The 27986-nt window shown below is 41.1% G+C and overlaps 1 protein-coding gene across 3 annotated transcripts; it reads left to right on the top strand.

Moving 5' to 3' along the window:
* The first annotated feature begins 3644 nt into the window (after nt 1-3644).
* SLC26A2 (solute carrier family 26 member 2) lies at nt 3645-27248 on the top strand. 3 transcript variants are annotated; one of them, XM_082836759.1, is made up of 4 exons: nt 3645-3749; nt 16583-16762; nt 18477-19173; nt 20657-27248. In XM_082836759.1, the coding sequence occupies exons 3-4, from the start codon at nt 18502-18504 to the stop codon at nt 22175-22177; spliced, it is 2193 nt and encodes a 730-aa protein (XP_082692885.1). In that variant the 5' UTR covers nt 3645-3749; nt 16583-16762; nt 18477-18501; the 3' UTR covers nt 22178-27248. The 3 variants fall into 3 exon arrangements, with proteins under 3 accessions (XP_082692885.1, XP_082692887.1, XP_082692886.1); XM_082836761.1 differs by lacking the exon at nt 3645-3749 and adding an exon at nt 3860-3911; XM_082836760.1 differs by lacking the exon at nt 3645-3749 and adding an exon at nt 12385-12840.
* The last annotated feature ends 738 nt before the right edge of the window (nt 27249-27986 follow it).

Here is a 27986-nt window from a genome sequence, read left to right as displayed (position 1 = left end):
ACTACTGAGCCTGTGCTCTAGAGCCCACAAGCCACAACTACAGAAGCCCGCGCCCCTAGAGCCCGTGCTCCACAGCAAGAGAAGCCACTGCAATGAGAATCCTGTGCACCGCAACAAAGAGTAGCCCCCGTTCACCGCAACTAGAGAAAGCCCTTGCGCAGCAACGAAGACCCAATGCAGCCAAAAATAAATAAATAAATAGATTAAAAAATAAATAAATAAAAATGAAGGGCCAAGCCCCCTTTAGGAATTGGGGGAGAGGGGGCAGAGAAAAAATACCTACAATTGTTCAAAGCACTATTTGGTTTTTTTTTTTTTTAATTAATTAAAGCTCTTACCAAATTTCTAATAACAAAATGATTATTATAACATGAGAAATAACAAAATGATTATTGTTGTTTTAAGCCACTAAGTTTTGGAGTGATTTGTTACTTAGCAGTAGATAGCCATAAAGAAGCTCTTTATGCACTCAGATGGAACAATTTTTAAGGTTTAATATTATTAATTTTTAAGAGTATAGAATAGGATATATTGAATGCCCATTTTAATTTTTTAAAAAGCATATATATGAGAGAGAGAGAGAGAGAGAGAAAGATGGACTGATTGATTGGGGGAGTCTTGTACATGCATAGATCACTGGTTTGTCAGCCCTAGGTTACCTCAGAATCTTCTGGAGGGCTTTTAAAACATATTAATGCCTGAGCCCACTCTATACCAATTCAGTCGTAATATCTGGGGATGAGACCAAAATATATTTATCTTTTAAGACTTCCCCAAGAGATTCTGATGTGCAGCAGAGTTGAGAACTGCTGGTACAGACTAACCCAGAAGGCAACACAGGAAACTGGTGCTGTGTTTGCCTCCAGAAAGGGGATGCTCGGGTAAGAATGGATAGTATGGGAGGGATATTTACTTTTAATTGTAAACTCTTTGATATTTTGAATTTGTTTACTTGCACATGTTACCTATTTCTAAGAAAAATCAAGTTTTGTTTTTTTTTTCGGCCACACTACATGGCATGTGGGTTATGGGATCTTAGTTCCCTGACCAGGGATCGAACCCGCACCCCCTTCTTTGGTAGCATGGAGTCTTAACCACTGGACCGCCAGGGAAGTCCCAAAAATCAAGTTAAATTAAAAACTAGCTATAGCAGCGGAAATGAATCCCAAATAGCAAATCGGAACAGTCCACTCAATAATGGGGTCTCAGAGGAGGTGACCTGTCCTTCCTGGGAAGAGTGGGTAGTCAGGAAGGGCTGAGGAAGTGAATCCTGAAGTGGTCTCTAACCTGAGATGACTTCTTTGCTGGCCCATAACATCCCTAGTTAACACATCATTAGTTACTCTTTGGAAAGCAGTTTGGGACAGAGTAATGGCTACAATATGTAACCCTCCAGCTGCCAGTCACCTCTGTGAACCCTGAGACCAACAGGAGGGAAAATGCCCAGGCTTAGTTGGGAGGGGTGAAGAGATCTGGGTTCTGGCTGGCTGTCAGCTGACGTACTGTTATTGAGGAAAAGCAGATTATTATTTAGCCAGCTCTCCATTAGCAGGGATTTGGCTATCTGTTTCACACCTTAGGTTCCTGCTGTAGAGAACTGGAGCATGATGAAGGTAAGGTAGGAGTGGCAGATCAAAATCTAGCTCTATGAGGTCCCTGGGGATATGTATGTGGGAAGGTGGGGGGACCACAACATTAAATAGCAGCCTGGGATGCTGAATTGGGAGGGAGAGAGGCACCAATGACTGACACCTACGAGTAAGAAAACCCGTGTCTGTCCCACCTCAAAATCCACTACCGGTCGGTTGAGTGGCCTTGTTAAGTAACAATATTCCAAGATGCAGTTTCCTCATCTGCAAAGTAGATCAGAATGTATGGAATAAGAGAGAGAAAATGATAGCCATTATTAAATTAAGCCAGTCTTTAGTGGCGTCTGTTACATGCAAGGATGGGGATAGATTCTTACATTTGACTAACACAGGGAGTGTAGAGGTTAACAGTGGGCTTTGCGGGCAGATGTAACTGGGTTAAAATCATGCTATTGTCATTTATTAACTTGGACAAGTCACCTAACATCTCTGAGTCTCATTTCCTCCCCTATAAAGGGAGACTCACAATATAGCACCTCCTCAAAAGCTTCTGTGAGGCTTAATATAATAAATGTGAAGTTTTGTGCATCCAGAGAGAAATATCCAGAAACTGTCAACTGTTGTCATTCTGCTTGTTTTGCAGCTTGACAAAGTACTTTGCTTGACAAAGTACTTTAACACCCATTGTTTTACTTGATCCCCTCCAGGACTCTGAGTGTGGGGCCATTAATTACCCTTGGAAAGGTGAGAACATCAATTAAGTGATTTGTCCCCAGAGGTAAGGGACAGCACCAGGATTAGAACCCAAGTGTTCTGATTCTGATATGGCTTGTGACTTTGGAAGTTCTGAATCTGGTGGGTGACAGAATCTGAGGCTCATCTCAGGCTAAGAAAGGGAGTTCCTTAAACGACTGTGAAGAAGTTCATGGGAAAGGGAAGAAAAGGAAGTTCACCATGCTGCTTCCTTCATCGGTTCTCTTCCACTCCCATCTACCCTATCGTCATCTGTGGGCCTCCGCAGGCAGTACAAGAGGAAAAGTGAACAAATTAACATATACTCTATATCGGATAGTGCCCAGTTCGTGGCAGATAATTAAATCAAGACTACCTGCTAGGAAGTGACTAGCAGGAAGTCGCTGAGGAAAGGGCGGTTGGGGGTTTAGCCTGAGACCTGAGAGACAAGTAGAAACCAGATACTGGAACAAGTGTTCAGGTCCGGAAAGAGAACAAGCTTGGCAAGCAAAGGAGGCCAGGATGGGTGGGAGAGGGCTGAGGGAGGGAGAGATGCCACGTGAGGAGCGTGAGGCGTAATGGGCCGGGGCCCAGAGCATTCAGGGCTTCGGGGGCATAGGGAGAAATTTGATATTATCTGTAAATGTCAAGGAAAGCCACTGAGGATTTTAAACGAGGATTGGAATTGCATTTCATATTTATTTTTTCTTTTACATCTTAAAAAGAGCCTCTGGCTATTGGGAACTTTGGTGGAAAGTAAGTTACACTGGGGCAAGAGCCCCTCTAACTTTCTAGCAGACCTTTTCCCATTCAGGGCCTCCATTTCTCTATCAATAAAGGAGGGTGGGTGGGAACGCGGGTCCTAAGGAATCGAAGATGAAGACGATACCCCTCGCAAACAAAGAGCAGTTTATAGCTCTCGTTAGATCATTTCCGCGTTTCCCTTGATACTGATTCCTCGCAATACCCTCGGGGCTGAGGCAGAGAACCAGCAATCTGCCCACTTCGAAGATGATTCATCACCGTGCAAAGGTCAGGAGGAATCTCCGTAAGGGACGCGTGGCTCCTTCTGTACAGGGCAGCCAATCGCAAGGAGGAAAGCGGCCAGGGGGCCGCACCCTTGCCTGTCCTGGCCGCGTCATTGGCTGACAGCCGCGTCGTTCTTCCGCGGTGCCACGTGACTGTGCATACTGAACTTTCGCGGTTAGAGTCGCCTTCTGCACCTCCCCGCACGTTCCTTCTCGCAGCTCCCCTGGGCCCCGCCTCCTCCAGGGGCCGGGCGATGGGCGGGCAAGGGGGCTGGGGGGTTAAAGGGAGGCCGGCCCGGGAGTGGGGTGCCTCTGCCCGCGTCACCCTATCCCCTCAGCCCCGCCGCGGCAGAGGACGCGCCTTGGATCCAGGTCGCACGGGGCGGCCCAGACTCCAGAGGTGAGGAGAGGGGAGGGACTCGAGACGCGGGGGAGACAGCGGTGCCGGCCTTCCCGTGGTCAGCGGGCCCCTCTTGGGGTCGTCCTCGCCTCTGACCCAGGTGTGGTGGGAGGAAGCGCGCACCAACGGTAGCCGCGGGCGGTCGTAGCTGGGCCGTGCGAGGTAGGTGTGCGTAGGAGTTATTTCCTCTGTCGGCAGGGGCGGAGGCAGGGCCAGCGTCAAAGCCCCACTCCCCCAACCCGGGTGATCCCGACCCAACTCCGACGGCAGAGGGCTGCCCACCCTCCACCCAACACTTCGCGCCGGGTGCCCCGCTCTCCGCTGGTAACGGTGCGGCTCTTCCGCCAGAGTCCTCGTAGCGCCTTCTCGAACCCAGATATCTGGCAGCAGGACCAAGGAGATAAGAGCCGCCACCACCACCTTAGACTGATGGGGGAACTGAGGCTTGAGCAGGAGAGAGGACTTGATTACGTTGGTTTTTAAAACCACACACCTGGTTAAGTACAAATCAGGACCTTTAGTTTTTCAAGACTCATAGACGTAAGTTGCAATTCTTTCACTGGATAGATGGAGACACTGAAAGGACACAGGGACAGAGCGTTGCCGAAAATTACACAGCAAATCATTTGCAGAGCTAGGACTTGTACCCAGCTTTACCAAACTCATAGACTATTAGGCTGGGCCCTTCCTTGCACAGATTGGGGATCACGGTGAGTTAGACGCATTCAGGACTTAAACTCCTTTCTGGCACTCATTCTAGTACCTTTTTCCTCCTTGTCCCTGAGGCTTTTTGTGTGAAATCTGGAACTAATGTGATATCCAGTATTGGGTTAAGCAGAAGTTCTTGTCTTTGAAAGTTGAGTCAAGAAGAAATGGAGGGGGCTTCCCTGGTGGCGCAGTGGTTGAGAGTCCGCCTGCCGATGCAGGGGACGCGGGTTCGTGCCCCGGTCCGGGATGATCCCACATGCCGCGGAGCGGCTGGGCTCGTGAGCCATGGCCGCTGAGCCTGCGCGTCCGGAGCCTGTGCTCCGCAAAGGGAGAGGCCACAACAGTGAGAGGCCCGCGTACCGCAAAAAAAAAAAAAAGAAGAAGAAGAAATGGTGGGCCCAAAGCTGTTGGTAAGAAGTAAGCCCCCTTTTTTTTTCTTCAGTAATCTCAAGGGACGGAGACTAGCAGTTGTCATTTACTGAGAAAATGCTATGTGCCAGGCGCTGTGCTAGGTACTTTACTTGGGTTAGTTTTAAAACAACAGTGCAAGTTGAGTAATGTTATCCCCATTTTACAGGTGAGAAATTAATGCTGAGTAAAATGAAAATTTTCAGTCAGTGCCATACAGCTGTTGAACAGTTTAGCTGGGATCTGAATAGAGATCTGTCTGACTCCAGGACATACCTAGTGATTCTCCAAATAGGCTCTCAACCCACTGACTCAGAATCACCCAGGGAGCAGTCTTGGATCTCATCCCTGGATTTGTCTGAGAATCTGCATTTTAACAGATCTTCATGTTTGATATCATTGTATTGTACTATAATTTGCTGCCTCCTGGAGGAAGATCTAGAGATGACCTATTCAGGGATTTGGCGACTAGATTAGATTCACTAGGGGTCATTTTATGCATTGATATTACTTTTAATGAGTATAAACCCCCAGGTAGATGATTGCCAGACTAATTTCTTTCTCTTTTTTTTAGTATTTTTTTTTGGTTTGTTTGTTTGTTTTTATAAATTTATTTATTTATTTATTTTTGGCTGTGTTGGGTCTTTGGTGCTGTGCGCAGGCTTTCTCTAGTTGAGGTGAGCGGGGGCTACTCTTTGTTGTGGTGCGCAGGCTCCTCATTGCGGTGGCTTCTCTTGTTGCGGAGCACGGGCTCTAGGTGTGCAGACTTCAGTAGTTGTGGCACGTGGGCTCAGTAGTTGTGGCTTGCGGGCTCTAGAGCATAGGCTCAGTAGTTGTGGTGCACAGGCTTAGTTGCTCTGCGGAATGTGGGATCTTCCCAGGCCAGGGCTTGAACCTGTGTCCCTTGCATTGGCAGGCAGATTCTTAACCACTGCGCCACCAGGGAAGCCCCAGACTAATTTCTTGACACAAACTTGGTTATGGTGTATGGAGGTGGAGGGGGAGGAGTAACTGATTTTTCTTCACCACATAGCTCTTTTTTTTTTAAAGATTTTTTTAATATATATTTTAAAATTTTATTTATTCTTTTTTTTTTTTTTGGCTGCGTTGGGTCTTTGTTGCTGCGCGCGGGCGTTCTCTAGTTGCGGTGAGCAGGGGCTACTCTTCATTGCGGTGCACCGTCTTTTCACTGCGGTGGCTTCTCTCGTTGTGGAGCACGGGCTCTAGGCGCACAGGCTTCAGTAGTTGTGGCTCGCGGGCTCTAGAGCGCAGGTTCAGTAGTTGTAGCGCACGGACTTAGCTGCTCTGCGGCATGTGGGATCTTTCCTGACCAGGGCTCAAACCCATGTCTCCTGCATTGGCAGGTGGATTCTTTCTTTCTTTCTCTCCCTTCCTTCCTCCCTCCCTCCCTCCCTTCCTTGGGTCTTCGTTGCTGTGTGCGGGCTTTTCTCTAGTTGCAATGAGTGGGGGCTACTCTTTGCTGTGGTGCTGGACTTCTCATTGCAGTGGCTTCTCTTGTTGTGGAGCACGGACTCTAGACACGTGGGCTTCAGTAGTTGTGGCATGCGGGCTCAGTAGTTGTGGCTCGCAGGTTCTAGAGCACAGGCTCAGTAGTTGTGGCACACGGTCTTAGTTTCTCCACAGCATGTGGGATCTTCCCAGACCAGGGATCGAACCTGTGTCCCCTGCATTGGCAGGTGGATTCTTAACCCCTGCACCGCCAGGGAAGCCCTTTACCACATAGCTCTTAAACTGTTATTCGTCCGTTCCCTCAACAAATATTTGTTAAGCACTTATTAGGTGCTCTACATGTTTCAAGGTACTGGGGATAGAACTATGAACTGTATTAAATATTAAATTTAATAATAGGCTCAGAAATGAGGAGAGCACTTGGCCATAAAATTATTGCTTTGAACTAGCTCCTAAGAGCTCTTAGCAAGGAAATAAATTTGGGGGTCATGTGGTATTTTAGAAGAGATCTAAGCTTGGAAATTGGAAGATGAGGAATGAGAATCTGGTCCTACCAGTTGAGCAAGTGACTAAACTTTGATGTTTTTCATACTGGAGAATAGGAATTCATACTCTGATTCTCAGATTTACTGAGGAGGCAAGTGGGAGATGTAAATGAAATCTTTTTAAAAATTTTCTTAAAATTTTTTTCTTTCTTTTTTTGGTTTTTTTATTTAGATGAAATCTTTTTGAAAGCAGTGAGTTACTATGCAAGGAACTATTTAATTATTTTACCATGGTTTTACATTAAGCTATTTTCCTCTTGGGTATTTTATTATTTTGTCTTATATTGGGCTTTATACAAGAAAAAATATATCGTAGTGCTTTTACTACTGATATAAGCCTTGTGGTAGTTCTTCTTTTTGCATCACAGAAATAAATGGGCATTGTTAATCATTTGTGATAACTGGAAAACAAGGAATATTTTTTTGGCTTCATTATATTAACTTGAAACTTCACCTGTTTGTTCATTTCAATAAACATAGATCTGTAACCATACATAGCAAGTGGGAGGCATTGTGTTAGGTTCTGGGTTATGTAGACACGAGGATGACTTGGTGTCTGCCCTAAAGTGGTGCTCTCGTTTGAGACACATGTAAACTTGAGTGCTAAATAGCTATATGTCATGTGTTGGGGAAGCATAGCCTAAGAAGTTTCAGCCCCCTTCTCCTAGTCATTTGAGGTGGGACTTAAAAGATTAGAAAAAGGACCAAGATAGATGGAGATAGAAGGGAAAGACATCCCCAACTGAAGGAACGACATGAGCAAGGGTCCCAAAGGGCAAAGGATGCTTATTAGTATTTTCATGGACTGGTGATTGGAACACTGGTGCATGAAAAGAAGCAAGAGAAAGGCAGTTGCAGGCTCATTCACAGAGAGAAGACTATACTAAAGTTATTTGACTATATTTCAGTAGGAGGTGGAGAGCCATTGCAGATTTTTGAAGAGTGTATCCAAATGGTTTGACGCCCTGTTGTTACAGAATGCTTCTTTTGAAGAAGAGGCATCATGGGATGGTGGTTAAAAACATTGGTTCAATTCAGTGTTTAAGGCTGAAGTATGTCGTCAACTTTCAAATAGTTGAGGGAAAAAAAAAACCCCAAACCAACCAACCTGAGTGTATGAAGAGTGCAGAAGTAGTGCAGATGTAGCAAAACATTAACAACTGGTATATTGTTAAATGGGTGAATTGTGAATAAGTGTTCCATGTATCATTCTTTCAACTTTTCTGAATATTTGGAAAGTTTCAAAATAAGCAGTCCAGAGACAGAGAGTAGGTTTGAATCAGACAGGTCTTGATTCTCATCATGGTTCTACTGCTTATAAGCTGTGTGAGTACTGGAAAATTATTTCTGAACCATATAGTCCACACCTATTCCAGCCTAGTTTAACTGGAATTTTCCACTTAGGAGAAGAGATTTTTTTGGTAGATGACTTGTTCACATTAATATTAGGTTAATGCTAAGACTTCTCGGGACTTCCCTGGTGGTGCAGTGGTTAAGAATCCGCCTGCCAATGCAGGGGACACAGGTTCGAGCCCTCGTCCGGGAAGATCCCACATGCTGCAGAGCAGTTAAGCCCGTGTACCACATCTACTGAGCCCGCCTGCCACAACTACTGAAGCCCGCGCGCCTAGAGCCTGTGCTCCGCAGCAAGAGAAACCACCGCAATGAGAAGCCTGTGCACCACAACGGAGAGCAGCCCCTTCTCGCTGCAACTAGAGAAAGCCTGCACGCCGCAACAAAGACCCAGTGCAGCCAAAAAAAAAAAAACTTCTCAAGTTTTCCGCAAACCTTAGATTGAGGTTATTTTATATAGTAGCTGTTTATATCCCCTTCTCTGTCTTCTTTTGGATTATTTAGTATTTTCTGTAATTCCATTTTATCTCCATTGTTTATTAGCCATAACTCTTCGTTATTAATGGGATTGCATTAGAATTTATAGTATGCATCTTTTTAAATATTTATTTATTTGTGGCTGTGTTAGGTATTCATTGCTGCATGCAGGCTTTCTCTAGTTGCAGCGAGCAGAGGCTACTCTTCATTGTGGTGCGCGGGCTTCTCATTGTGGTGGCTTCTCTTGCGGAACACAGGCTCTAGGCACGTGGACTTCAGTAGTTGTGGCATGCAGGCTCAGTAGTTGTAGCTCACAGGCTCCGTAGTTGTAGCGCATGGGCTTAGTTGCTCCGTGGCATGGGGGATCTTCCCCGACCAGGGCTCGAACCCATGTCCCCTGCATTGGCAGGCGGATTCTTAACCACTGCACCACCAGGGAAGTCCCAATATAGTATGCATCTTTAACTATCACAGTTTGCCTTCAAGTGACATTATACCATTTCATGTATAGTGTAAGAACCTTGCAATACTATGCTTTCTCTCCTGGCTTTCTGTATGTTAAAATATGTATATATAACATAACATTGGCCATTTTAACCATTTTAAAGGTACAGTTCAGTAGCATTAAGTACATTCTCAATGTTTTGTAACCGTCACTACTATCTATTCCCAAAACTTGAAACAGCAACTCTATAACAATTAGGCAATAACTCTCCATTCCTCCCGGTCCCTGGTAACCTCTAATCTATTTTCTGTCTCTATAAATTTGCCTATTCTAGATATTTAATATAAGTGGAATTATATAATATTTGTCCTTTTGTGTCTGGCTTCTTTCACTCATCAGTGTTGTAGATGAAGAGTATCAGAACTTCATTTCTTTTATTTATTTATTTTTAAATATTTATTTATTTATTTGGCTGCGTTGGGTCTTTAGTTGTGGCATGCGGGATCTTTTTTAGTTGCGGCATGTGGGATCTAGTTCCTTGACCAGGGATTGAACCCGGGCCCCCTGCATTGGGAGCATGGAGTCTTAACCACTGGACCACCAGGGAAATCCCTGAACTTCATTTCTTTCAAATGGCTAAATAATATTTCGTTGTGTGGCTTAGACCGTAATTTTTTTTCCATTCATCTGTTGATGGATACTTGGGTTGTTTCCACCTTTTGACTGTTGTGAATAATACTGTTATGAACGTGTGTGTACAAGTATTTGTTTGATCCCTGTTTTCAGTTCTTTTGAGGGTATACCTAAGAGTGTAATTGCTGGGTCATATAGTAATTCCGTTTAACTGTTTGAGGAACTACCGAACTGTATTCTACAGTGTTTGTACCATTTTACATTCCCAGCGCAATGTATTAATTATCTTTCAAAAGTCAGTTAATTCTTTTTGAAAAAAAAATTTTTTTGTTAACATAACTTTTAAAAACAGAAACCACTCTATGCATCAACAGAAGACTTATTAAGTGCCTCCTGGGTGCCCAGTTCTATGCAGGGTGTTGTGAGAGTTCACAAAAAGCATAAAATATCTCCTTGAATAATTTTTAATCTAGTTGGGAAGATAAAGCATACATTCATCTGACATTTATTGAGCATCTAAACAATGGGAATTCAGAGAAAAATGAGATTCTATTTATGTGCTGATGACCTATATACTCTTCCCCTCCCCATTTATTTTTTCAATTTTGGCATCTCTCCTATGCTTGACATCCCATTTCTAATTGCCTACTGGACATTCTCATTTGGATATCTAATAGAAATCTCAAACCTATGAAATATAAGTCAAACTTTTTGTTGCCTCTTATCTTTCCATTTCCTCCTCCATATTCTCATGCACTATCCTTTTGTGTGGTCCACCTAACAGAATTCATGTTAGACGTGTCCATCTCCTTTAAGCACCATCTTGTGTCTAATTGCACCACTGAAATGTCAAACCTCCATTCCTGCCCTGTCTTGGAATTTATGCCTTTGTCAGCCATAGTTTACAGGATGAAGTCCAGGCTGACAAGGGATTACATAAGAAACTGAACTTTCACTTGGTCTTTTTTTTTTTTAATTTTATTTTTGGCTGCGTTGGGTCTTCATTGCTGCATGCAGGCTCTCTTTAGTTGCGGCGAGCAGGGGCTGCTCTTTGTTGCGGTGAGTGGGCTTCTCATTGTGGTGGCTTCTCTTGCTGCGGAGCACAGGCTCTAGGCACGCGGGCTTCAGTAGTTGCAGCATGCGGGCTCAGTAGTTGCCGCATGTGGGCTCAGTAGTTGCAGCACACGGGCTCTAGGGTGCAGGCTCAGTAGTTGTGGCGCACAGGCTTAGTTGCTCCACAGCAAGTGGGATCTTCCCAGACCAGGGATTGAATCCGTGTCCCTGCATTGGCAGGTGGATTCTTAACTACTGCGCCACCAGCGAAGTCCCTCACTCCAGTCTTACCTCATGCAGTTTCACCCCAGGAATCTGGCAATCTAGGTGACTTCTTCCTGGGTCTTGGGTTTTCCTGGGACCCTTCACTTGCCTGAGTTTCCTTTCTTTTCTTACTTTGCAACTTCCACACATTGGCCTACAGCCTATTCCCTGCTCTCTCAGAGTATGCCAAACCTCTGTTATGGCACTTAGAATGTTATAGTTTATCTGTTTATAAATCTGTCTTAACCCACTGATTGTGGGTAGAAACTGGGTTTCTTATTCATTTTCGTAAGAATTTACTGATCTCCTACTATGTGCTAAGCATTGTTCTTGGTACTGGGGATACAGTAGATATGAGAAAGACTATAAATAATAGTTTTTAAAAAGTTTAAATACATAATATAATTTTCAAAAGTCTCTATGAAAATGCTGTGAAGAAAATAAAGCTAGATGAGGGTTTAGGGAATGATGGCGTGGCAGTATTATTTTATTTGGGATGGTCAAGGAAGGCCATTGTATGGAGAGGATATATAAGCTGAGGCATGAAGGATGAGAAAAGGCCTGCAGAGATCTGAGGGTGTGATTGTTCCAGGCAGAGAACTTGAGCAAGTGCAAAGACCCTAAGAAGGGAATCAACTTGACATGTTCCGGGAACAGCAAGAAGGCCAGTAGGAAATGAGGGTGGAGAGGTGGGCAGGGTTCAGATGTTATAAGCTATTGGAGTAGCCCATGTGAGATCTGATGGTGGAGGGTAGTGAGAAGTGATTGGATTCCAGATACTCTGGGCAGTGGGAGAGGATGGATATATTACTCAAGGTAGAGAAGACAGGACTTACTGATGGACTGTATGTGGGAGTCGGGTAGGGATAAGGAAAAGAAATATTGACTGCTAGATTTGTAGCCTAGGTTCTGATGCATTGTGTCTAGCACAGTGGTTAGCTTACAGTAATAAGTAGGCCAGTACCCAGTCTCTAGGAGCTCACATAGAAAGTTAACCAATCCATCCTTGGAAGGCTTGTTGGCACTTCACAGAACAAAGATGGGTCTGAATTTTCATTTCTGGCAGGGGGCAGTCCTCTCACAGTATTAACTTCCTAGTCTAGGGCAAAGGAACAGTGGCCCGGGCCTTACAATGCTGTTATCTTCCCTGAACTTGTCTGACAACAGTGAGTTGGAGGATCAGATGGAACAGTGTAAATGGAGACTCTGTCTTGGTTTTACCTGTTTATAGTTTAGTTTTTTTTTTTCTAAAATAATCTTAGGGACTTCCCTGGTGGCACAGTGATTAAGAATCCACCTGCCAATGCAGGGGATACAGGTTCGATCCCTGTTCCGGGAAGATCCCACATGCCGCAGAGCAACTAAGCCCGTGCACCACAACTACTGAGCTTGCACTTTAGAGCCCACGAGCCACAACTACTGAAGCCTGCGCACCTAGAGCCTGTGCTCCACAGCAAGAGAAGTTACTACAATGAGAGAAACCCGCGCACCTCAATGAAGTGTAGCCCCCGCTTGCCGCAACTAGAGAAAGCCCGCGTGCAGCAACGAAGACCCAATGCAGCCAAAAATAAATAAATAAAAATAAATAAATTTATAAAAATAAAAAAAATCTTAAACTAATTTTTATTCATAAAGGGCAAAAAAGGAAAATATTACTTGCTTGTTTGAAAAAGAATTGAATAGCATAACAGACCAGAAGATGTAATATGATAATTATTGTCAAATGAGTGATACAGTAAGTGATTTTCTCGAAAACCTTCAGCGCCTATGCACTGTCTGCAGGTGAAAGTCTGCCTTTCTTAACCTGGCATAAAAGCCTTCCAGAATCTCCCCTAGGTACCTTTGCCACTTTCTCTCTCATTGATCTCCCATATGCATCTGGTGCTCTAAACGTATCATACTATTTCTCATTCTTTCCCTCCAACCCCAGAACTATTGCTAGTTGTGTTTTCTTTTCCCTCATCCGTTTTCCAAGTCCTTCCCTCATTCTTTCATCTCCGACCCAGACTTCAGATCCCAGGTGAGATATGTTGTTCCCTGGAAGCCTTTCTAAACTGCTCTGTCTCTTGCAGATTTCTTCCCTGCTTAGATGCTCTGATCCTAGTAGTTGGCAGCTTCAGTTTTATTTAGCAGTGAGTTGTGGCATACATACACAGAGCAGAGCATGAATATGGAATCGTTATGTTTCAGAGGCAGACTTTACCAATCTCTGAACACTGTTGCCTTCCAAAAAGGCATTTCACTTTCACAAATTGCAAAACTGTTTCATATGCACTATTGGTTAAAATTATATGCTGTAATTACTTACCAAAAGTAGACATTGTTTCTCTTATATCTGCAAAATTTCCAAAAGAAGTTGGCTGACCGCTGTCAGGCTTACATAGAAGGGATATCCCTCTCTTTTAGTTCAGTTCTCTTAGACTCTTAGTAATTCACACGGGAAACAGTGCCAGTGCTGCTGTTTAGTCACCAGGATAAGACAGCTTTCTAAGTAGTCACACTGCATGTGCCTAATTAAAGAAGAAAGTACAGAAATGTTTTTCCTTTTTGTGTTGCCTGAACTGCCATTATACTTTAATATATGAATATGTAAATGTATTTTTCAAATGTTTTGTTGATTTTTTCCTCCAGTTCCTGCAACGTAATGTGGAAGGTTCAAGTGTTTTCTTCTTGAACCTTTCTCTTCTTCACTCTCAATTACCAATGTTGATAAAGGGAGAAACTACCCTAGATGATACAGGAGAATCCTATTTTACTGAATTTCATGGAATATGTAGTATGTATTCCAACTTTCTGAAAATGGGAGTCTGGCTATAGACTGTATTTCAAGGATAAACACTGTAACTTCATTTTTCATGAAGCAATTGGTGAGTACTGTAATTGAAAGCAGTAACAGGCTTGGGGGAATGAGAGGATTTTTGTGCAAAAAGGGATACTTGAAAAATTTGTTCCAGAGTAGATATTTCCACCTGAAAATAAATATTGCTTTGCATCCTACTTTTTCTGTATTTCAGTTATTTGGTTAGCAAATATTTTCATTTCTATTTTCAAAAGCATGTACTTGGACACTTCAGGGGATACAAAGATGAAACAGAATGGAGCTTGCTCTCAAGGAGCTTAATTTATATGGAGGTCATACCTACAATTTAGTTTAAGATAATGTTTAATGTAGTTTTATATTGTTTGGGGTTTTAAAGTAGCCTTGAAAAAAGGGAAAAAGTAGTTTTGAGGAGAATTTTAGGGAGTGACTAGGATCAGTAAAAGACTATAGATGGTTTTTGGATTCAGACTGATGGCTAAATCATTTCCACTTCTAGGACTGTTTGTGAGTGAATACCTAATTTTTTGAGAGCTGGAGATGGAAAAGGACTATGGCCATGAGTATAGAGAAAGGAGAGTTGGGCACAAGTTTGTAGATGTCGGTGCCAGGTCATTTTGGGTAGCGGGTAGGTGAAACTGGGATGTGTAGGATAACTGAATTTCAAAGTGTTTAGAAGTACCTGAAGTTAGAGAAAGCTAATTAGGTAGGTGATAGGAATAGTAACATGCTCAAAAAAAGAGCTATTCTTGGAGTCTTAAAATCTGGATTTTATTATCTGGCTCAGTCACTTACACAAGCTAAATGAATTACTAAATTGGTCAAGACACTTCACTTTATTATGGTCTATCTATATCTTTATATTTAATGTGGGTTTCTTATAGACAGCATATAGTTGGGTCTTATTTTTTAAATCTTATCTGGCAATCTGTTTAATTGGCATGTTTAGACTATTCACATTTTTAAAATATTTTATTTTTGGCTGCGTTGGGTTTTTGTTGCTGTGCACGGGCTTTCTCTAGTTGCGGTGAGCAGGGGCTACTCTTTGTTGCAGTGCACGGGCTTCTCATTGCGGTGGCTTCTCTCGTTGCGGAGCACGGGCTCTAGGCACGCAGGTTTCAGTAGTTGCAGCACGCGGGCTTCAGTAGTTGTGGCTCGCGGGCTCTAGAGCGCAGGCTCGGTAGTTGCGGCGCATGGGCTTAGTTGCTCCCTGGCATGTGGGATCTTCCCGGACCAGGGATCGAACCCGTGTCCCCTGCATTGGCAGGCGAATTCCCAACCACTGCACCACCAGGGAAGCCCCAACTATTCACATTTAATGTGGGTTTTTTTTAATATGTTTGGATTAAATTCTACCATCTTGCTAGCTGTTTTCAATGTGTTCTATCTGTTTTGGGTCTCATTCTTCTTTTGGGTTAATTGAGAATTTTTTATGATTCTATTTTGTCTCTACAATTAGCTTATTATTTATATCTTAAAAAATTTATTGGTTACCCTTGAATTTACAATGTACATCTTTAATCAGAGCCTACCTTCAAATAGTATTATATTACTTCATATATAGTATAAGACCTTACAATTCTTAATTCCCCCTACCATTCTTTGTGCTCTTGTTTAGTGCATTTTATTTTGCATGTGCTGTAAAAATGCATTTCTATTTTTGCGTTAGACAGTTATTTTTTTTAGAGCAATTAAAGATTTTTTTAGTTAAAAATAAATATTGTTTTCATTTGTTCCATTTCTTAGACTTTATTTGTTGTGTACTGTGTAGACCTGAGTTTTTGTCTGGTGTGTGTGTGTGTGTGTGTGTGTGTGTGTGTGTGTGTGTGTGTGTAGTAGTGCTGGTCTGCTGGCAATAAATTCTCTTAGTGTTGGTCTGAGAAAGTTTTTATTTCTTCTTCATCCTTCAAAAAATATTTTCTCTGGGGATGGAATTCTGGGTTGACAGTTATATTTCTGTGATAAAGTTATCACTCCATCTTCTGGCTTGTATGGTTTCCAATAAGAAGTCTGCTGTAATTCATATCTTTGTTCCTGTGTATGTAGTGTGTTTTTTCTTTTTTTCCTTTGGCTGTCTTTAGAATTTTATCTTTGTCTTTTGTTTTCAGCAGTTTGAATATGATATGTGTAGGTGTGTGGTGCTGTGTTGTTTGGTTTGGTTTTGTATTTGTCCTTCTTGGTATTCTCAGAGATTCTTGGATCTATAGTTTGGTATCTGTCATTAATTTTGGAAAATTCTTGGCTATTATGTCTTCAAATATTCCTTCCACCCATTCTCTGTCTTCTCTTTTGGGGATTCTAATTATGCATAAGTTAGTTTGTTTAATACATCCCACAGCTCTTGGATTTTCTCTTAAATTATTATTTTTCATTTTTTTTTAATTCTGTTTTTCTGTTTTAGTTTGGGTAATGTCTATCGACCTATCTTCAATTTCATTGATTCTCTCTTTGGCTCTGTCAGGTTTGATGGTCCTGTCAGAGGCATTCTTTATCTCTGTTACCACGTTTTTCACTTTTAGTATTACATTTCAGTTCTTTCTTACAATTTCCATCATCCTGTTGCACTTTCTAGTACTAATTTTTATCTTTTTACTTTCCAGCTAGCTGCCATATAGGGCGAGATTTGAATTTTGTTAGTTTTTTCTTATGCCTCTTTTAGGTTTGGAAAAGCGTTTTGGCCCAGAACTCACTAAGAACTATTCCAAAATAGAAGGACATAAGGAATGCACTCAGACTAGCTTGGCCTGAAAGTAGGAAGTGAGAAGAGAGTTATAGACCAGTTGCACTGAGGAATGAAGAGCTGCTGTGTGTATTCACCAATCTGATTGACTTTCCCAGGGTAAGTGGTCATCTAAATCTGTTCTTTTCTTCCTTATCTATTTAACAAGACCATCAATGTAACTACTGTTTTACTCTTGTTCAGTGGGATGACCAGCTATAGCCCTTTTATCCTAAACAAAATTAATGTGGGTTACTTTTACAAATATTGTGTTCTTGAATGGGTCATGGGTCCTGGATTATGGCATCTTGGCAACATTAGGCTTATAGAACCTCACCTCAAAGGGCCTATCTTTCTGTCAGTTCTGAGGCAGGAAACTACCCGGTCCTTTGTCTAATATATTTTATCTCTTATTGGCCACAGTCATAAATTTGTTTATTCATTTATTATTTCCTTCATTCAAATATTTTGTAAGCCTGCTATCTCAGAGTTACCGTACATTGTTGATGATTACAATGATGAACAAGATGTCCTTTCCTCCAGGACCTGGAGAGACTCTTCCTTAACTAATACAAAAGTATGGTTAGTACTGTAACGGAGGCGTGAAGTGCTGTGGGACACAGATTCATTTGGGCTGGGGTCAGTGCTTTGAAGAAGAGATAGCATTTTAACTGGGTTTTAAAAATGATTGGGGTCTTGATAGAGAGTTGGATGGCCATTCTAAGCTAAGCAAACAGCCAACGCAAAGCCACTGATTTGTGAAGTGTTTGGCAGTTTACACTCTGTTCCTCTGAAGGTCTGTTTCTTTTTCCTTCTCTTTTACTCTTATTACAAGACTTATTTTTTGTTGTCCCTCCTCTCTTTTTGCTTATTTTTACCTTCTTTGTTTTCCTGTAGTTCTTAGCGATAGGTCTTATGGCAGTAGTTTTATAGTTTAGGACCCGGAGATGCAGTATCACCTGGATCTCCTCCTAGTTGAAGTGTTGGGCAACATTATTCCTCTATTCAGCTTATGTTTTAGAGTGTATACTTAGGATAGTAAAGCGAATGTTTCTTTGCATGAATATAGATCCTGCCCTTAGGGCAGATATGACTCTATACTAGAACAAAGTAGAATAGAACAAAACCTTTCAGAGATCAGACGCTTGCCGCATCAGCCTACTGCATGCTGTTGATGTTTCTTTCCTTCAGCAGTCTCTTATCAGCTTCTCTCTTTTCTTTCCTACCAAACCAGAGCATGTTGTTCAAAGACACAAATGCACTCTGTGCTAGTTTTTTTTTTTTTTTTCTCAAAACATACCTTTACTCTGTCACTCACATTTTCTTTCTGTTTATTTTCAACAACTAGTAGGTTATCTTAAAAAGGACCCACTCCCTGAAAAAACAAAAACAAAAAAACCATCTTGCTTGTTTCAGGGACTTTTGCAGGTAAGGTAGGTGTCAAGGTTTGAGACCAGATCCTCTTTTGCAGTATTCATGGGCGTGAAAAATCTGAAAATAAGACTGTTAGTAGCATATAGAAAGGAGGAGACAGGCTACCCCAGTACCGTTTCTTGAGAAAAAAATTTCAGGGGGAGCCAGGCAGAGATGGAGAAGAATCCTTGATAGTTTATACTTTTGGGAAGTCCTGTACTCAGTGACTTATTTGCTTTAACTTGGTCTGATTCTTTTTTCCTGGATCAAGACAAATGAGGCTCAACTAAGGAAAGTGAATATAAGATACTACCCCCAAGTGAACTCCTCTTAACTCTGATGAATGACAAGTAGGACTGTTAAAATGTGTGAGTACTGAGAATTACTTAATCAGTTAACCCTCGTATTTTCTCTGGGGTAGGAGGCTGAAACATCTATCTCCAGAAATGTCTTTGAAAAATAAAGAGCAAGATGACCAATACAGTCCTCCATCTAGGATCCATCTGGAGCATGAAGAGGAATCACATAATGACTTCCAGCAATTTGAGACCAATGATCAATGCAGACCTCATGCTAGGATCCATTTGGAGCCTCAAGAGAAACCGGACACTAACTTCAAGCAATTTGTCATCAAAAAACTAGAGAAGAGTTGCCAGTGCAGTTCAACCAAAGCCAGAAATATCATTTTCGGCTTCCTTCCTGTTTTGCAGTGGCTCCCAAAATATAATCTGAAGAAAAACATTTTAGGAGACGTGATGTCTGGCTTGATTGTGGGCATCTTATTGGTGCCCCAATCCATTGCTTATTCTCTCCTGGCTGGCCAAGAACCTGTCTATGGTCTGTACACATCTTTTTTTGCCAGCTTCATTTATTTCCTACTGGGTACCTCCCGTCACATTTCTGTGGGCATTTTTGGAGTACTGTGCCTTATGATTGGTGAAGTAGTTGACCGAGAGCTATACAAAGCTGGCTACGACACTGCCCATGTTGCTTCTTCTTTAGGAGTGGTTTCAAATGAGAGCACATTATTAAGCCAGCCATCAGGCAAGATATGTGACAAAAGTTGCTATGCAATTATAGTTGGCAGCACTGTAACCTTTATGGCTGGAGTTTATCAGGTAAGAAACAGTGGAATAAGTGGTTGTTTCTGGCAAAAGAAATCACTATGCATGAAATCTCAGATCTGTAAGGGAACTTAGCAATCATAATAATTAAAGCTGTCTTTTATTGAATGCTCAGGATATGGAAGAGGTAGAGCCAAAATTTAAACCCTGGTTTGACTCCACAGGTAAGAGCAGGCTGCTTCTATTTTCTCAACCCTAGGCAGCCTCTTAACCAATGAATTTCGGTCAGCCAGAATTCAGTTATTTGATTGTAAAAATTCAGACCAGAAAGGGACCTCAGACCACCTAGTACAACTTCTTAATTTTGTATGTCGAGAACTATCAGATTTGCTTGAAGTTATTTGTGGTTGGTTATTGGCGGAGTCAGCACTAACAGGGAAGAGGGCAACAGAATGGGGATTGGGAGAGGAAGAGTGCAAGAGTTTTTCAAACTACAGATGACTTCCCCCCTTGTTCTAGAATTGCTGCTCTAATGAGTGACTCTCACTAAAGATAGTAGTTTTCCTGGACTGCTGGGAAGGGAAGAAGTTGGGGACCACTATTTCATGCTATCAGCCAGGAGAAGGATTAGAAATGAAATTCTTTTGGGTCTCCCATAGAATCCACTAATCTGCCATTTTCATCATGCCTCTGCCTTTTGGCATTCAGGAGTCAGTGCCATCATTAAACCTCTTCTCTGTTACAGACATGTGGAACCAATGTAGGAGGGGGAAGAGTAGCTCACTTTACTAGGTGCTTGGATAGAAGGCGAGGGAGAAGGGGCTGGTGTGCAGAAGAGTTGTGCTCCTCAGAGTTCATTTGTGCTTTTTTGTTAGTATGCCTCACCAAGAATGAGGAAGGGTGCAACAGAATTCTGAGGAATTATTGGGAAGAGAAAAAAGAAAGAAAGAAAATGTTATATCTTTGAGGATATAGAATTAACATGGGAGGCAGTATGGCATAAGCACATATGCATTGGATGAAAATATTCTCTCAGGTTGAAGTTAGATTAAAGAATTCTATAATAATTTTTAAAGTGTGATTCTATTTTGATGTGAATCTAGTTTTTTGTTTTATCAGTTAAAACTTTACTTTTACGGTAATGATATGTAATTTAAAGAAAAATACATGTTTTTTAAATTAGAATTTTTCCAACTTGTGTTTTTATGATTTCTCATGGATCCTTGAGAAATTTTTTTCTTTTTCAAAGTGATCTGAACCTTATTCAAGTTTAAGAAACATTGTGCAAGAAGGTAGGAATCCTAAGCTCTTGTCTGGGCTAGTCAGTAAGGGCAAGTTGCTTAGCCCTCTGAGTGTCAGTAAAATGAGACCTCTCTTTGTAAAATGAGAGAATTGATAAATGATTGTGTTTTTTTTCTAGCTCTGACATTCTGTGGTGCTCTGATGGTATGTCTCCACACAAAGAAATACCAGGGGAATACAGGATTTAGAAGCTCTTTTCCATTTATATTTAACACTTGTATATCCTTCCTTCCAGGTAGCGATGGGCTTCTTTCAAGTGGGCTTTGTTTCAGTCTACCTCTCAGATGCCTTGCTGAGTGGATTTGTCACTGGTGCCTCCTTCACAGTTCTTACATCTCAGGCCAAGTATCTCCTTGGACTCAGCCTTCCTCGGAGTAGTGGCGTGGGATCACTCATCACTACTTGGATACATATCTTCAGAAACATCCATAAGACCAATATCTGTGATCTCATCACCAGCCTTTTGTGCCTTTTGGTTCTTTTGCCAACCAAAGAACTCAATGAGCGCCTCAAGTCCAAACTTAAGGCACCTATTCCTACTGAACTCTTTGTTGTTGTGGCAGCCACATTAGCCTCTCATTTTGGAAAACTAAATGAGAAATACAATACCAGTATTGCTGGACATATTCCCACTGGGTTTTTGCCACCCAAAGCACCGGACTGGAACTTAATTCCTAATGTGGCTGTAGACGCAATAGCTATTTCTATCATTGGGTTCGCTATTACTGTATCACTTTCTGAGATGTTTGCCAAGAAACATGGCTACACAGTCAAAGCTAATCAGGAAATGTATGCCATCGGCTTTTGCAATATCATTCCTTCCTTCTTCCACTGCTTTGCTACTAGTGCAGCTCTTGCAAAGACATTGGTTAAAGAATCCACAGGCTGTCAAAGTCAGCTTTCTGGTGTGGTGACAGCTCTGGTTCTTTTGTTGGTCCTCTTGGTAATAGCTCCTTTATTCTATTCCCTTCAGAAAAGTGTCCTTGGTGTGATCACTATTGTGAATCTCCGGGGAGCCCTACGTAAATTTAAGGATCTGCCGGAGATGTGGAGGATTAGCAGAATGGATACAGTTATCTGGTTTGTTACTATGCTGTCCTCTGCACTGATAAGTACTGAAATAGGCCTGCTCGTTGGGGTTTGTTTTTCTCTGTTTTGTGTCATCCTCCGCACTCAGAAGCCAAAGACTTCATTACTTGGTGTGGTGGAAGAGTCTGAAATCTTTGAATCCATGTCTGCCTACAAAAACCTTCGGGCTAAGCCAGGCATCAAGATTTTCCGCTTTGTAGCCCCTCTCTACTACATAAACAAAGAATATTTTAAATCTTCCTTATACAAAAAAACTCTCAACCCAGTCTTAGTAAAGGCAGCTCAGAAGAAGGCAGTAAAGAGAAAGATCAAAAAGGAAACAGCACCTCTCAGTGGAATCCGGGATGAAGTTTCAGTGCAACTTTCCCATGATCCCTTAGAGTTCCATACCATAGTGGTTGACTGTAGTGCAATACAATTTTTAGATACAGCAGGGATCCATACACTGAAAGAAGTTCGCAGAGATTATGAAGCCATTGGCATCCAGGTTCTGCTGGCTCAGTGCAATCCCTCTGTGAGGGCTTCCCTGGCCCGGGGAGAGTACTGCAAAAAGGAAGAAGAAAACCTTCTGTTTTATAGTGTATATGAAGCAATGACTTTTGCAGAAGACTCTCAAAATCGGAAAGATATATATGTTCCCAATGGTCTGAGTTTTTCCAGTGATTGATTGAGAAAGTAAATAGAAGGAAGAACACTGTCTAGCCCCAGAGGTTAAAATTTCAAGTTTTTTAACATCTTATACTGTGGAACTGGAAATTGTTGCACACTAGAAATTTTAACCTTTTGGCTCGACAGAATTCTTCCTTTGAAACTGATGGCCTTTGTAGATACACGGATGCAGCAGAGCTTTTAGTTAGGCAGAATCAAAAAGAAGAAAATACTGTGCTTTTAAGCTTTCTTGCAAATATGAGATATTCTTGGAATTAAATGAATATCTATTGAATTGAACTGTAAAGTAGCCCCAAAACTTAATTACCATCTTGTTTTAGGAGATTTGCATCTGGACTGTTCCTTCTCCAGGAGGTAAAGGGATAAAGTCGGCATTTACATGAGAAGTGCTGGAGCCTGTTTGGCATGGCTCTTTGGAGAGGGAGTAGAAAGGAAGTAGGGAGAGAATGTTGTGTGTGCTCTCCTAACAGCAGGTCAAGAGGCTTCTGGGGTAACGGTAGTAACTAGACAAGCTTGTTCTCACTTGTAATTCTCTATTCCCTGTCTTTGCCCCCCAGATGGCAGTCGGATCTCTGGCTTTTAATAAGAAAGCACCATTCCTCTCGGGCACAGTCTTATCAGGAGTCTGATGGCTGAGCAGGTTTGTGAAATCCTACCAGCCAGCCCCATATTATACAGAACGCTCTTGGTGATACATTTGATGTTTTTAGTCAGCCTTTTTGTTTAGGGTAAGTAGGTAAGAAAAGAGCTCTTCATAATCAGCCAACATAATGAGAATCCTCTGTCTCTTCTGTGATCCCTATCTGTCCCTGTTTCTGAGTATTTCTCTACCATTAAGCTCTGTTTTAACTTTCAGTCATTTAGTGTGTTTCCCATGGAATCTGTCCTAAACTGCTATGTCTGATTACCAGTGAGTGACAAGTTTGCCAGATAAAAGGCAAAATGCTGACTCAGCAATTTTATGTAGCCTTTTAAATGAGCTTGAGGCAAACTGTTCAGGACAAATTACAGAAAGGAATGATTGACAGCTTCCCTTAAGACTGTTTATTTAGCAGTGAATTTTTTTTTTCTTTCCCATTGTATTTTAGCAAGGGTCAGCTGGGAATTGACAGTCTTTCTCATATTTGAGAAGCTGCTGTTCATCTTTACTCTGCAAGAAAAATTTATTATAACCAATGGAAAAGAATTCATAGAAGTGATAAGAGTGCTTCCAAAAGAACATCAATAATTGTAGATGTTTTAGTGAAACAAAGCTAATGCTTACTGCCATGTACCCTATTGATGTACAATAAATATTGATGACAGTGACAGCATTTAACTCTTTAGGCCACCTCAAACTATTGTGTAAGAGAATTTAGAAGCATCACATTTATACAACCTAAGTTCTGTGGGTATATTATTTATGATAGCTGGTCACAGGTTTTGGCCCAGAAATACTTCCTTTTGAAAAGCAAGTATGTCTGACATTGAAAGCTTATAGTTCTGTATCTGTACTTTTAAGGGCGTGGAAAAAAACACACAGGTTTTCCAAAGTTAGGACTAGTTGATGTGAAATTGAAACATTTAGCACACCATTTTAAACAAACAAGATAAAAATTGCAAAAGTGAAAAACCATTTTTAACCCACTCCTACATTCTAAACAGTTTAAATATTTATAAGAAGCAAAGCCTATGTGTAGGGCATCTATTGGAGTGGAAGACTTTGAACCATCTTTCTTGTTGGCTCCATAAACTGCAAGTGTTGCTTTTCTTTTGGTAGAGCTCTGCCCATCAGTTTACATGAAAAATGCCTTTCTGTTATTAAAACAAAGCAATTTCTTAGCTAGATTTCTGTCTTTGAGGTGACTGACAGCATGATTAAATGTAATAGTGTTCTGAGTTTTAACATCCTTTTAGAACTTAAGTCTAGAATTTCAGAAATGTTAACTGCTGTTTGTATTTGTGTCTTTTGCTTATTGTTTGTAGCCAGTATTTGCTGTTTCTCTCCAGTCTTATGAATAGTAATAGTAAAATCAGAGTGTCTTGGTTGTCATTTGTTTCTAACCCCTCTTGTACCTCCACAAGCCAGGTTTGAATCCAGATCATTGTAGATATCCAGTGCCATGTGACAGAGTAATGAGTACATGTTCAAGACGACTCTATAATTTAGCAAACCCTAACACAGCAAAAAAAAAAACCCACAAAAAACCATAGAATTTGGAAAATCTCTTAAAAGAACAGAGTAACAGGGTTTGTCTTTTACGTGCCATTTCTGTCCATAACGTGGATATAAGCAATTCTGGAACTTTATGCAGTTAGCAGATTCTTGAATTGTGTTCTGGTTTGTTCTTCTCCCACCTACCCAAACAAACAAGAGATTCTGCTCTTGAAAGCCATTTGTAAAAATATTTAAGGTATCACTAGAATTTAAATCTTACCTTCTCTGCCTGGTTTGAAGTCTGCCTATACTTACATGTTCAGATTTTTTGATTGCTGGTATTTAAAGGAATCAAACCTGAAACCAAAATCTAATTCACCAATGAAACTAACATTTTTCGTTTGCTTTCTTACTCAAGGGTTTGGACTTTAATTCATTAGGTGATATTTTACACACTTTAATGATACGAAGATATCATGCTTACTCTAAACTTTAGAGTCTAAATGAAGCATATTTGCATTGCTTATTGATAAATATACAAAATTCTGAATATCTTAAATTGGTCGTTTAATTGAAATATGTGTACACTCTTGATGGTTAAAACAACCAGAGGGGTGGAGTGGGCCAGTGCACCCAGAGACTAAGGGTAACATTCAAGAGACAGATGAAGGGAATAGACCATTGAAAAGACTATCTCTGACCAAACAAGGGATAAAAGAGAGGGACTCAGTTGACTAGGATCCAATCCCTGGTTAGCCACGCACAACAGTAGGAAGACCAGGATTAAGAGCCTCACCTTAGTTTGAAAGCAAGCTCAGAACTGGATTCTGCTTCCAGAAGGGGAGGGCACAGATTCACCAAAGCTGAAAGAGCTGGTAGCCAAGGTTGGGGCCAAAGCCCAGGTTGACCTACTCCAGAGCACTAGACTGAGTGACTGTAGCCTCTGATGGTAGTAAAATTGACAGATGCCTAGTTGACTTTTTTTTTTTTTTTTAAAGAAGGATCAAAGGAAAACACAATTTGGATAGTCTGACTTAGCTTTTAAACGTTAGTAGACTGAAGCCAAAATTTGTTGGTAAATTTACAGCATGGTAAATGGTGATCTTTGAACTGTGTCAGTGTGTCAGATGAGTTCATTAGGCTATTCTAATGCTAATGACCACATTTTAACAAGAACAGTAATTCTCTGCGTGGGTATTCTCTTAGTAATTTGTCATTTAAGATCACACAGTCTGGGTGTTAGCCCGGATCTTAATATAAAAGTAAGAAAAGTGTTACAGTGAATTTCTTGGGAACTTAAATTGAGCCTAGAAGTTATTATGATAAATTCAAGCTTTGTGATCCTTATTAATGTTCTTAATGAATTGTTTTCCTCTATGTGTTGCTATAGATGAGCCATAACATCAATGTAGACAATACCTCAAATACTTCCGGAGGACCTATGCAGGAGTCTAGGGCCCTGGGCCAGGTGCTGGGACTACAGTACTAAATCCAGTAGGTGGGCTATATGCTAACTCTTTTAGTAACACATGGCGACACTTGGAGGTGCTTTATGGAGGGGCTAAGCTGAGCTTGGACTGAGGTCTGAGCAGGAGGCAGGCAGCTGAGGCGAACAAGGATGCCCCTGGTCTATTCAAGGAATGATTGTACAGTGACAAGGTAAGAATCCTACCGATAGGATTTAGACTTTGCTTAATTTTTTTGTTCTTTAATGTTTCTCTTTTTTTCTTCTCCTGTTTTATCTGTTCTAGTGATGCCTTATTTGAAATTGGGCTTTAAGAACTGCAAAAAGGAAGAAATTGGATCTAGAAGGCTTTTAGGCTCTGAACTAATTTGGCTTTTTTTTTTTTTTTTGGTGTAAGGATTTTAGATAATCATGAGTGGAATCATTCATTTGAGTGCTAATAACAAGAATGAAAATTATAATGCAATAGGCCAAAATAATATACCAGCTAGTTTGTTATCATAGCCTATTATTAAAGTAAAATACTGTAAGTATACAATTTTAGGGGTGTCTTTTTTTTGAATGTTAGTAACTTTAGAAATGGAGAATTTAGATGTAGGAGTGGGAGAAATTTATTTTTATAAGGTTATTTTTATCCTGACAAGGACTATTTTTTAAAAAAGGGTTTTGCACCTGAAATTTTAAAGTAAACATGTTAAATACAGTTATACCAAATAGTGGAGTTTTTGGCATGTATTTTATTTTTCTCCTAGTGATATAAAATAGGAAGGAGATATTGAATTATGAAAACTGGAATGATGAAGGACACAATGCTTTTATTGGAGCTACCATGTTTGTAAATCTATGCTGGAACATTGTATAACCTTTCTTGGATTTGAATTATGGCTCCGAAATTGGCCAAATAATTATAATCTTCTTAAAAATACCAATGACAGAATTTCTAACTGAAGGTTTTCACTTGGCAAACAGACAAGCAGCCTTAGCCAGAAAGGATTTTTAGCTGCAGTTTTAAGAAACTTATTTTAGGGAAGTTCTTTTCCCACACCCCATTCCCCATCCCTAAAATAAGTTACTTGGAATGAAACTGCTCTTGCCTTTTCAATTCAAATCAGTTGGGAAGTTACTGTTTGAGTTCTGATGCTGCCATGATTTCTCAAAAATTAGTGTGAACAAACCAGTCTGTATAAAACGCTACCGTTTTTGGTCTCCTCTGCAATTTTGTATACAAATCAAGACAATATCAGGGTGAGAGGTGAATGAACTTAAAATCTCAGTCTTGTTTATTCACTAAAAAAGTATACTGCCTTTTTTTTTTTTACAATTTATTCAAGGCTAATGACTTTGGGGAATATGTTTCATACCATGTATATCTTTTTAAATTAAAGCAAGTGCCTTGATGCTATTCCACATAAATCTTGCTTAACCCTCTATGGGATGAGGATGAGTTATTGATGGATTACAGTCTACTGCAGGAGAGGGGGAATTGGTTAATAGCAGATCCTTTTCATCTGGGATCTATTTGTGATTGTTAATTATATAAGATCCTATATGTGTTGTGATCTAGAGGTATCATTTCATTTGTCTGCTAATAAATTGTTATGCTAATAAAATACTACTGTGTATAAATTATTCAAGTGTAAGGGGGCAGGGTTTCTAACTAAGGAACACATTCAGGTCACCAGTGAGCTTTACAATACTATCTCTTTACATTTGGAGGGTGATTCAGTCATTCATTTTCCCCATCAGACAAAAGTATCTGTCCTTACAGAAAGTCTTAAAGCGTAAAGAAACCCAGTTCTTTCCTTTTTGCTCTGGGGTCCTGAGTGAGTCAGTTCACCCTTTGTGGACTTAATTTTTCCATCGGTGAAAGAGGGAAGAGAACTAGATTGCTCGAAGACCCTTCGAGTTCTTATGTTGCATGACTCCTATTCCATACTGTGTTGAAATCAGAAAACCCAAATCTGGATTATGTTTTACTACTGTCCTAACACTGAATTTTGAGCCACATTTTCCCCATCAGTACATTGAGGCTAACACCTTATACCAGCTAAGTGAGAGAAGTGGGCGTGCAGCTCCTAACTGGAGCACACGGCTTTGTAAGGACTAATCAGCACCACCCCCGCCCGCCCCCCCACCCCCACCGCCCCATACCTGCGGAGAGCCTCTCTCGAATGTCCTCCTTCTTTTGCTTCTCAACTCTGTAGA

This window comes from Leucopleurus acutus (genome assembly GCF_964270905.1).
Source record: "Leucopleurus acutus genome assembly, chromosome: 3".
Lineage (NCBI taxonomy): Eukaryota > Metazoa > Chordata > Mammalia > Artiodactyla > Delphinidae > Leucopleurus > Leucopleurus acutus.
The sequence above is the reverse complement of the archived record's forward strand: the minus strand, read 5'-3'. Positions and strand labels throughout refer to the sequence as shown.

What these genes read in the sequence shown, in the direction of transcription:
- SLC26A2 (XM_082836759.1), top strand. Translation starts at nt 18,502, where the DNA reads ATGTCTTTGAAAAATAAAGAGCAAGATGACCAATACAGTCCTCCATCT. An exon ending in TTATGGCTGGAGTTTATCAG is followed by an intron (nt 19,174 to 20,656) that starts GTAAGAAACAGT and finishes CCTTCCTTCCAG; the next exon opens with GTAGCGATGGGCTTCTTTCA.